At 38.0% G+C, this 12105-nt stretch overlaps 1 protein-coding gene across 13 annotated transcripts in view; it reads left to right on the top strand.

The window, feature by feature from the left end:
• C4H8orf34 (chromosome 4 C8orf34 homolog) overlaps positions 1 to 12105 on the top strand; it is a 107743-nt gene that overhangs the window by 41258 nt on the left and 54380 nt on the right. For all 13 annotated transcript variants that reach the window (XR_012086918.2, XR_012086919.2, XR_013545437.1 and 10 more), the window contains 3 exons: positions 706 to 875; positions 3501 to 3667; positions 6846 to 6981. Coding sequence is in view for 7 of the 13 variants with exons in the window: in XM_078393803.1 (XP_078249929.1) it covers positions 706 to 875; positions 3501 to 3667; positions 6846 to 6981 (473 nt within the window). In the remaining 6 variants the exon portion in view is untranslated. The remainder of the gene's footprint in view (positions 1 to 705; positions 876 to 3500; positions 3668 to 6845; positions 6982 to 12105) is intronic.

The raw sequence follows: 12105 nt of genomic DNA on the forward strand, positions 1-12105 counted from the left end.
CCTGTCCCTAGACTGTGTCATTCTCTCATTGGAGGCAGTCACAAAACTATTAATAATGATTTGTGGATTTTCAGGAGGGGGGACATATCACTGACCTTTGTGGGAACAGGATACTGTAGTACAGAGATGGGCAAAATATAGCCCTCTAGTTGTTTTTTTGAACAGCATCTTTCATCAGTCATAGCTAGCAGAGCCAGTGGTGGTGAATGTGGTGTGTTGCAATCTAACAGCAGCTATAGGGTTGCATTCTGGAGCAGATGAAACTAGGATCCGATTCAGAAAGTCAGTTCTTTCATGTAGTTCCTAACTTCAGTTTGCCTGACCTGTACACTAGAAATCATGTTGCATTGGCAACATATGGCCAGAATCCTTTTGTAAATTTGTAGGATAAATGGTAAATCACATAAGCAGTTTTATCTGAGTAGTGACTATCTGTTGCACTCCTGCCATTTGGTAGTTGAGAAAATGATTTTGTGCCTATCTATGTGACAGCTGGTGAGAAACTGAAGAAAAATGCTTATGCGATTGCCTTTACAGTATATGTGCAGTTTTCTTTGAGAAGATTCTGGGCTATGTGTTTAATGATTTTTCTGATGCCTGTTTGCACAGAAGCCAGTACTTTATAGATTGCTACTATAAAGCAGCATTTACCTTTCCCCTCTGTGTCGATATATATCAGTGCTATTAAATCATTTCTGTTTCCAGGATTCAGCAGCTTTTAATTCCCCTCTTCTGCGACCTCGAGTTGTTGGAGAATGGGTTGGCCGTGAAGAAAATGATGCTGATCCACTGGCAGATGAAATGCTACAACCCCCAGTACCAAGAAGCAAGATTGAACAGTGGGACAGCGAAGAGAGTGGCAGTCCTGGAGGAAGGTAAAAGTTAACGCTGTTTGTACAAAACCTATATCAGAGGTTCTCTGTTTGGTATCCTGTCACAGTCACCCATTTTGTCTGATCTATGTTAGAAGCTGATGTTATCATTTAGCTTCAGCCATAAGAGGAAGGGTGGAATAAGGAAAATATATGTAAACCTCTCATTCCACTTAATATGCCTTTAATGGAATAAATGCCCATGTTCTTGTGTAGGTAGAAGCAAAGAATCATAGAATCATAGAATAATGAAGTTGGAAGGGACCTATCAGGCCATCGAGCCCAACACCCTGCTCAATGCAGGAATACAAATCAAAGGAAATCTGCCAGGTGGCTGTCTGAGTTTTTCTTGAATGCCTCCAGTGTAGGAGCACTCACTACCTCTCAAGGTAATTGGTTCCATTGCCATAATGCTCTAAAAGTTAAGAATTCATTTCCTGATATTCACCCAAAATCTGATTTCCAGTAAGAATAAGGATAAGAATTCATTTCCTGAAAAAGTTAAGAATTCATTTCCTGATATTCACCCAAAATCTGACTTCCAGTAAGAATAAGAATAAAAGAACAAGGATAAGACTCTTCTGATGTCAAGCTTCAGTGGAGTCAGAATCTAGGCACCAACTTTCAAAATTTGGTGCAGGAATATGTGGCTACCAGTCCAAATAGACAAGGGGTCAGATTTCAGAACAGCAAGGAAAGAACAGAAGGTCAGAAGCAGTCAAAATCAAATTGTAGTTGAGATTTGGAGCAGACCAAATCTCAGAGCAATCAAAGGCAGGTATAGGGCAACATCTTAAACTAGAGGCAAGTTACTCAGATATAGAAGTAGTCCTTCTATCCACTTGGTGGACCACGATTGACCTTTAGGATTAGCTAGCATTGCTCTTAGAAATTGGCATTTCATCAGTGAAACCAAAGCACTGTTTGCCCTGGAAGTAAGCACCTGACTACCAAATCTTGTCCTTCCACCATCCAGTGCCCCATAACTTTGCTTTAATGAAATCCTCTGCACATGTTTAAGAAAACTGCTTATCGCTGGATCAGATCCCGTACTAGTCCAGTATTGTTTCAATCAAGAATCTTTCTTATCCTGACTTGCTGACACCAGAGGTTGGACCTGCACCCTTCTGCACATAAACTAAGTGCTCTTCCTCTAATGTAAAGCTATTTCCCAAGGACTGTTTAGATTTTGGAAAACTACCTGTGAACAGCTGCTTATGGGAAGAGGCTGTACGTGACTGGAGCACTATTCTTAATTGGGACCAGTGATAGGATACTGGCATAAAAGATTTCACATCACATATTTTATATTTAATTCTTTGCAACCAACACAGCAGTTTGTCTACTCTACAATTTGTCCATTTGAAGGAATTGTACTCAACTCTTTAGCCAAAAAAGGGAAGGGGCTTCCAGAGTGGCTTATAAATGTCAACAAGACTTGTCCCTTATGTTGTGCGTACAGTCTTACAAGACATGACAGAAAAGAAGAAGGTATTGGCAGAAAGGAAGGGATAATAGCCCAAAAATTCAGGTTCAGTTTTTATAAAATTCTTATAAAGAGCGGCTAGACTGAAAAGAAGGCATTAACAGTTCAAGGAGAGGAGCTCATTGTTGATCTCTCAGCTAAGCTGATGGTCTACTTTCCTTGCTGCAGCCGGGTAGCATTTGAGGAGAAAACAGGCTTTTCACTTGAGCTGATGTTAGCCTTACTCTTTCAAATCCTCTGCAGTGGCTAAAGTTCAGATTGGCTAGATATTTAGTGATACTTCGATGTCCCTGTATAACAACAGGTTAAGGATGTCCTATTAAGAGTAATGTATCTTTTTACAGAATGAATTTCATTTAATTAATTATTAAATTATTAATTAATTACCATGTGTTCGTGACTCCAACATCGAATACTCTCTGATTAAGCTGTGACTGGATTGAGTTTAATTGTTTATATTTGAATGAGTCAGTGACTTGGCCACTTCAAAATAATCTTGCATTAAATTATATATAGGGACAGCTAATTTCTAAATATTTTCCAGGTGATTTTAAATGTTAAGTTTGTTGGAGAATGTTGTAAGATTTAACAGTGCAGTAATAAATATTTAAAGGCAATTTGATGGTTGGTTGGGAATGTTTGCTAAATGCAAGTGAATTAACCATTCAAGAATACAGTTTGCAGAATTCTGGATGTGCTGAGCCCTCACTACCTCATGTTTGAATGTAGTGGCTTGAATTAGGATGCTTATCAGAGATCAAATTTAGTTCAGATTCTGGTTTGACACTTCAGAAGCTGAATTGGAAGATTTGCTTAACCACATGCTTAACTGAGTCTGAATCAGAACCTTACTTTGGAAAACAGAAATTTGTAACTCTCCATCGTTCTTAAATTTTGACAGAACTGAAAAAAGTTTTCAGGCTTAGTAACCTCTAAAGAGTGAACAGAGCTTGCCAAATTTCAGACAGATTTAATGCATCCAGCTTTTAAATCTGAGTTCTTGAAAAACTGCCTGTACCTTTCTTTTTTTGTTGAATTAGATGAAATTTGCAGGTGTATTTCCCCTTTTGAGGACACGGAGCTTGCTACAGTTCATTTATGGAGAGACTGACAAATCAAGAAGGCAATTCTTTCTTTTTTAGTTTGAAGATGGAACCAAAGACAAAAGGACTGAAGCACCAGCAACAACAACATAAGAAATTACTAGCAGCTATGCTTTCTCAAGATTCATTTGATTCTGTACAAAGCACAGCTCCTTCAGTAACAGAAGAAGATATTGACAATGAAGATGATGCAATGGAACTGCTGGGTAATTAAAAAAGATTAATTCACTTTTTTTCTGGACTTTTTTCTTTTAATATTTTCAGACAATGGGTAAGTGAATCAGTGGTGCTGATCCTGTGCTTAAGGGGGTCCTACTGTATTTCCATAATGTAGTCAAATTTATCTAATGAAGTTCCGGATTTTACCAGTGCTAGAAAAACCTTTCCAGCATTTCTGATACTGGCACGTCTTACAGGAACAGGAGTGTTGTGAATCAAAAGCCAGGCTGTGTAGATGGTAATTCATTTTTTCTTCCAAATTTGCACAAAAAGTAGAATAGTATATTTCTCTACACAGTGGTGTGTAGTGAATACAGTGTTTGCCTAGGGATACTTGAGTTCAGATTATACCTCAGCCATGAAATACACGAGATGACATTGGCCCAGTAACTCTACCTCATCCCAGCCTACCTTACAAAGATGTACACTGCCTTGAGCTTATTGAACTAAAGTTGGTGTATAAATATAACAAATAAAATAATAATAAATAATAAGAAAATTAAGCATCGTTAAAAGCTTCTGTCTTCACAAGGAATGTAAGGACCCTTTTATCTGTAAAAATCTCTTTAATTCTTCCACTCTCTTCTCTTGGCAACCTTGATTTCTTTCTCTTGCATATGTCTTCTGCCAGTTGTTTCCCTACATCTAAAGTAACTTCCTGTCCATTCTTTTAAAGTCCCTCCTGCAAGCCCATTTTGCCTGCAAGTCCCCAGGTAGAGTCTTAGAACCTGTTTAAAGTTGGGGATTTTTGGCTGCCTTTTTATTCCTGCATCATTTATCCATTAACCTTACCTTTCAATTTTGTCCTTCCTGATACAGGGTTAGCCTGTTTACTGTGGCTGACAGAAGCAAGCTGCTTTAAACATCTACAGAAATGTTAGCATTTTGATTTATTAAGTATCAGCAGGTGCTACTGGGCAGAATGCAGAGCCCAGAGGTAAGATAGTGCTTGCTCAGATGGTTTGCAGTCCAGAAGGTGTTCTCTCTATGCAGGATGGCAACAAAAGCTATTTTTTTCTCACACAAATAGTGGGAGAAAAACATCCTCATTTTCCCCCAACTTCAGCATATTGCAGAGGCTTCTCTGATTTCACAATGAACGCTAGGATCTGCCAGCTATAAATCACACGAAATAATCTACTGCCACTTCTGAAAAGTCTTTCTGAAGCAGAAGCTTGATTGAAACGTGCAGGGCCTGTGCCAGTTTAGCACTTTGAGGATTGCTGCAATAAAGCAGACTTTATTGCAGAACTGGAAACAGTTTTCAGTTAGTCTAATGGGACTTTTGGCTTTTCTTGGTTCTCATATGTTTACCTTTCCAAAGTAAGTCCTTTTTCAAAATGCTTATGAAGGCAGCTTTTGGGACCAACTATTGCAAACAAAAAGAACACATTTTCCATAATTCTGCAATGATATGATTTGAAGACAAATGTCTGTGATATTATTGGCTTAACTTGAATTCCCAGTAATCTGGCTCCTTTATAGTATGGTTCTAGTGAAATAATTGATATTGCATCTGATATTGGTGAGAAAATGTCCTGAGATAGTGAAATGTACTTAACACTCACTGTGGGGACGGGGGTTGGCTACCTTTATATCCCTATAGTTTCCTGAGAGATGGATTCTTCTTTCCCATTGCTCTGCTTGCCTATAAACAAAATGCTGTTTATTAGAAATTATCTGCTTTTCAGGAGGATTCCTCTTCTAAAATATTTCCAGAGGATGATAAACATAGAAACTTGTTGATTGGAGATGGTTCAGTCTTATGATGTTCTCCTTTTCTTTGCAGCAGGTGATATATATGTCAAAATATAAAGTCTCTGTGTCTCATGTTGAGAACACAATCAACTACCACATAATCTCTTCAAAGATACATTTTTCCTGATACTGGAAATCAACAGAGATGCAGGTGGTGTTCAGTCCTTTTTCAAAATGCTTATGAAAATGCTTTCAAAACCCAGCTGAATTTGATAGATGAAGAGGAATATTCCAAACCTTACCTTCTTGTCATTAATTTCCTTACATGAAGAACAACACATCTAAAGAAGAGAAGTTCTTGTACACATGGAGGCTGTTTTTGTGAGCAAGATTTCTGAAAAATCCCATCCTTGTTCTTATGGAAAGTCTGTATATGAACAAGAATGCTTCTTTAGATGCATTACTTCCCATGTAATTAGAGTGATGAGGGAGATAGGCAAGACTAGATGCCTGCATCTTTACATGTTAAATCTAGCTGGGCAAATGAGACTACTAATGCCCTACTGACATTGCTTGCTTTGGAATTGGAACTTCCTGGCTCTAAAGAAAAGAGTTGGCAGCAAATGGAAGGGAGGAAGAGTTGCCTTGCAGTCAGAATGGACATTAAAGTCACTTACATGCTGCCTTTAGAAGGGCCTGTATCACTTAAAAGAAGAATTAAAAAGGATAAGAGCATGGCTTTGTGGTCCAATTTCTGTCAGCCCTGATTGCCACTGTTCAGTGATTGCTCCTCACTGATGAAAGCTGACTCAATGACAAGCTTTTGGGGCCCCTTCAATTTGATTTTTGGAGAAAGCAACATATGGACAAAAAAAAGATAAAGAGGGAGCTAAGTTGCAACAGACATGTATGTGCTATGGAAATTGAGCAAATGTTTGCTGCCCATTTACTTCCATTGGCTTTTCCCCCCATTCTTCTTATAATAAGATCTGTTAGAACTAAATCTTGTATATTAATAATATTGCAGGCTGGTACTTTGATATAGAAGCATTATTTCCAACATTACGTAGTTGCCACTTGAGGGCACTAATGCATTTTCTTTATGGATTGAATAATGTACAGATGAGTAAATCTTTGGGATGTGAAAAAGGCTAAAATTATCTTAATAAACATCCATGTAAGAAATAATCCATGTGGGCTGGAATTTAGATAAAAAATTCCATCCTAGCACTGGAAAAATATCCAAGTACTGTATTATCTTTGGGTGCAACTACCTAACCATATTTCTAAACAAAGATTTGTAATATTTCAATGAATAGTTTACAAATGGTTGGTAATAGGTTCCTTTTTTCCCCCTTTTCTCCAAAAAATTGGGGGGGGGGAATGTTCTTAATGGTTCTAACATGAAGACGTTGTGATTCATTGCAAATATTTGCTGAGTGGTGCACCTGCTTTTTTCACTTGCAGAGGATCTTGACGATTTAAGAATGGAAGGGGTAACCACTGTCATTTCTTCTGGGAGCAAATTTAATCAAACTCGAAGCACTCATACAGCTGAACTGCAAGCTAAGGTCACATTAAACATTTGTGCCAGGTGTGCCAGGTAAAGAATAAATCATCAATTATATTCCTAAATACGTATCATTTTTTAAACCTTTGAAATCAATTTTGTGCATCATAAAATTGAACTGTCCCCAAATTAAATTGTCATTTCCCAGCTCCCTTTTTATGGCTTGTACTGCTATTTGTTAGTAATTAATTTGAGTAACCCAGATTCTTGACACAAAGGGGCCAGCACTGCTATCTTCAGTTTTGAGAAACAGTGATTTTTGTGGTTATGTGAGGATGTTGTCTTCACTCATATTAAATCTCAGTGCCTCCCATCAATTACTACAATTAGACAAATCCAGAAGGAAGAGCTTCAGGAGAACTGGGGTTAATACTGTACAGACTTTGGCAGTTGCAATTTTTTCCCTCTTAACGTAGGTTATTATTGTTCTTTCTCTGCTGTTTGCTATTTGACCTGATCTGGGAGTGGAACAGGATTGCTGAAGTTAATTTCACACATTACCCCCATCACACTAACAGTGCACCTATTGTTACAATATAAGTTTAATGTCACTGCCTGGAACTTATAAGCTTTATGTCACAGCTTGGAACTATTTTCAATTTTCATACCTCTCTATTTGATTAGTTACCTGCATTTTTGTAGCTTTTCCAAGATGATCCAGGATATGTATGGCCTAAGAAATGCACCTGTGTAAATGAAGGTTTGGTAGCATGGGTACCTTCTGGGATTTCACACAGTTACCTTGCAACACTTCATAATCCTATCCCTTTGGAAAGAATCTAATCAATATGAATTTTTTCTGGCTTTGGCAGCTGGAGGTTATTTTTCCATCTACAGCATGAGAGCCAAAAAAAATGAAGCCGTCAAATCAGCAAAGAAGGCCACATTAACTGCATGTTATTTAAGTTTTTTAAAAACTAAATTTCACTTTTGAAGAAGGTTTCCAAGTGACAGCTCTAGCCAAGTCAGTTTTCTATAAGTGGCACAGCTAACTTTAACTCACCTCATACATGCAGACTCAGCACAGACATCTGACATTAATTTTTGAGACTCTGACCTGCATTTTATGCACCCTCAATGAAGGGAGGATGCACAACCTGAAGAAGTGAGGTTTTACCTATGAAAGCTTTCAATTTGTGATTTTTTTAATGATTCAGTAAAGGTATCACCCTACTCCTGCATTTGTATAATTCTGAACCACACAGCCTTTTCCCAGTTTATATTTTCTCTTCCTTGTTTTGCTAACTGATTAACATTTCCAGAAATACTTCATAATTCAGCATACATAAGTGTGATGCTGTTTTTGTTATAGGTATCATTTCATTGGATGAGTTTTAACTAACAATATAAATCAAGCTTTAGTTGTATGGCTCTAAAGATTCCATAACTACTATTTAGCCAGCATTTGGGTCCACTGCAAGACTTTAATGTTGGTATTTTACAAAATCAGAAGGGATAAAATACTAATCATCATCCACTCAGGCAGCAAAATATGACACAACATTACTGTTTCCAGTTAACATGTGTATATTAAAATCTGTGCCTTGTTACTTTTGGCTCTTGCCCCACAAACAGTGGTCCATAATTTCTAGATGTGGTTAGGATTTGTCCTTGTATACTGTCTTAAGCAAGGGAAAGCTTAAAGTACAGAATGTCCATAAATCATCTTTATCATGTAGAAATTTCCTATCGTGCAAAGTTTATCTTGGACCAGGATAACCTATGTTGATAAATTCTCTCCAAGATCTTACCATTCCCTTAAGATGATTGTATGCATTCTGTCCAAAGCAGGTCTGCAGTTGAATATTAAGAATACAAAACTCATGACTACAGAATAACGTTTCTTTCTTTCGAGGGGAGTATTTGTGTCCCATCTGCTGACAAGTTAGGTTAGTTGCAGTATGTCTGAAATATACTGAAATGGAAAAAAGCCACTAAGAAGATATATACAAGTAATTACCATTCTGTTGCTGAATCTGTGGGATGTAGCAGGTCTCAGAAGGAAGAAACAACTTGGCCTAGAATGGCTGCCAAAGCAATCAAGTATTTGCAGGGTTATACATTGAATAAGGGTTATACATTGACCTCCGGGAGGCAGTGGAAGACAGGAAGGCCTGGCGTGCTCTGGTCCATGGGGTCACGAAGAGTCGGACACGACTAAACGACTAAACAACAACAACATTGAATTTATGATCGTGTTGAACAATATTGTCATTTCCAGTGCCATTTCCATGCCACTGTTGTGTATCCTAAAGAATGACTATATTATAGATACTGTAACTTGTTGTATATTGTGGGACTATTTCAGTTGTTTTCACAGAGTGTTTGTCATTGTTAGTATTTTTTGGACCATATCTGATTTCTGAGGAAAAAACCCAGCACTTCCAAAGCAAACATACTTTCTTCCTTTGTATTTTCTATAGATGATTTATACAAGACAGGGAAGTAAACAGAAGGGGGTTAGGCATCGGGATGCTTATTATTTTAATTTGCATAAGTTGTTATTGCTGTTATGCACTGTCGAGTCCTCTCCGACTTATGGTGACCCTATAGATGAGTGATCTCCAAATTTTCCTCCCTCCTTTAGGGAGTCAGTCCATCTCATATTTGGTCTTCGTCTTTCCCTGCTGCCTTCTATCTTTCCAATAATGATTCCCAGAATTATTGCTTTTTTTCCAGAAAACCTTGCCTTTCCATGATGTGCTCAAAGTAGGTTTTAGGTGTCCCTCAGTCTCCTAAGATTATGGTAATGTGCTCTGTATGGAGGACTTGGAACAGTGTCTAGTGTGGCTGAGGAGGCCAATTTGAGACAATCCCTTCCACACTGAAGACAAATACAATCTGTTCCCTGTCCAGCTCCCTGATTTTGCTGCTTTCGGGACTGCCTCTTTGCCTCATTCTGCTGGACAATTGGGAGAGGCTTTGATGCACCGCCTGCCTCCAGGCTGAACGGTCAGATATTAGGGCTTCCCATCTGTTGAGGTACATTTTCAAGGCATTCAGATCCCGCTTGCAGACATCCTTGTATTGCAGCTGTGGTCTCCGTCTGGGGTGATTTTCCTGCACTAATTCTCCATACAGGATATCTTTTGGAATCTGACCATCAGCCATTGTCACAACATGCCGAAGCCAATGTAGACGTCGCTCTTTCAGTAATGTATACATGCTAAAAATTCCAGCACGATCTAGGACTACACTATTTGGAACAAAGTAGGACAGCCTCTACATTCAACATTTTGTCTCCAGAGATAGTTCAGGGATGATTTGATCTAGAACTTACTTGTTCATTTCTCTGGCAATCCAGGGTATCCACAAAGCTCTCCTCCAGCACCACATTTCAAACAATTATTTTCTTAACTGTCCAGCTTTCACAGCTGTGCATGGTGATCAGAAATACAAGACTGTGGATAATCTTGATCTTGGCCTCCAGTGACACTTATGTGTACTTGAGGATCTTTTCTAGTTCCTTCGTTGCTGGCCTTCTTCGTCTTAGTTTTCTTCTGGTTTCGTGGCTGCAGTCTCCATTAAGATTGATGATTGAACTAAGGAATACAAAATCTCTATTTCAATTTCTTCATTATCAGTGTTCTGATACAAAGTTCTGTATTTCTTCAGTAGTCATGATTTTTGTCTTGTTCAGATGTAGTCCTGCTTTGACAATTTCTTCTTTCACTTTCCCTAAAAATCATTTCAAGTCATTGGTGCTTTCTGCCAGTAACATGGTGTCACCTGATATCTTAAATTATTGATGGTTCTTCCACCAATTTTCACTTCTTCATCTGAATCTTTCCATATGATAAGTTCTGCATACAGATTGAACAGATAAAGGGGTGAAATGCACCCTTTGCCTGTAGGAAATCATCCTGTTTCTCCATGTACTGTCCTAACAATAGCTTCTTGTCCACAATACAAGTTATACATCAGGACAATCAAGTCCTGAGGAACACCCATTTCTTTCAGAACAACCCATAGTTTATCATAATCTACACATTCAAAGGCTTTGCTGTAGTCTATAAAGCATAGACTGATCTTCTTCTGAAACTCTGATGCTGTACAGTAGCCAGCAGATATTTGCAATGTGTATTGGATTCTTGATGTTGTGTAGCAGATTTTAAACTTCTTTCTGATGTGCTCTTGCCAACAGAGTACTGTCATCTTGTCTTCTTTTACTTAATAAGAAAATAAGAAATTCCACAGAATTTCAAAATAAATGAAATTCTTGCGATCACATAGTGTCACAAATTGTATTATCTCAAAATTATCAAAAATATATACTACTTCTAGGCCAGTGCTTGCTGGTTAGTTCTCTAAATGTTTGGACCTGGCACTAGACGTATCAAGTACATAAAATGAGCATTAGAATGACTTATTACAGAAACAAAACATATACATTTTCCATAAAATTCTTGTGATGAATAACATGTGCTAGTCTTTTTATTGAAGTTTTTATAACGAAAATGAAAAGAAAACTTTTAGTTGAACCTTGACTTTGTAGTAAATTGCAGGGATAGAGATTATATCGCCTTACAGATACTTTTGGACTTGAGCTCTCATCATCCCTCATCACTAGGTGTGCTGATTAGGGCAGATGTGTGTTTCAGTCCAACAACATCTGAAGGGCCATATGTTCCCTACCTTTACTTTATCAGAAGCTTTTTAGCAACAGGAAATGAGAGTTGTGAAGTACATGGATTACGTAAGGAAGAAAGGAATCCCCTTCCTCATTGAAAAAGTGCATTGAATTCATTGGGACATACTGTAATTTTGAGCAAACTAGCATAGAATTCATCTGCCTGGCTAAGTATGCTTACCCACTGGAAAGAAGTCCCATTAAATTTGGTGAACACATTTCTAATAAAATAAGGTTAGGGGCAGTTCCAGAGCTGGTGTAAAAAAAGCATTCAGTCACACACTCTTGATCGGAGGCCTAACTGGTTTTAGGAGTGCTATTTGTTGAACTCTGTATGAGAAATGTGTACAAGAAACCAAAAAGGATTGTCGTTTTGAATCCCATGCTGCTAAATCAATTTCATGGTGAACTCCCTGTGAATTTCCCCTTTAGAGAAAAATGGCTAAGTCTCATTATTTCCAAAATCCTAGCTTTGTCATGGGAAACAAACAACATAAGACAGGAGATTTATGTTACAGCTTAACCAA

This window comes from Pogona vitticeps, chromosome 4 (genome assembly GCF_051106095.1).
Source record: "Pogona vitticeps strain Pit_001003342236 chromosome 4, PviZW2.1, whole genome shotgun sequence".
Lineage (NCBI taxonomy): Eukaryota > Metazoa > Chordata > Lepidosauria > Squamata > Agamidae > Pogona > Pogona vitticeps.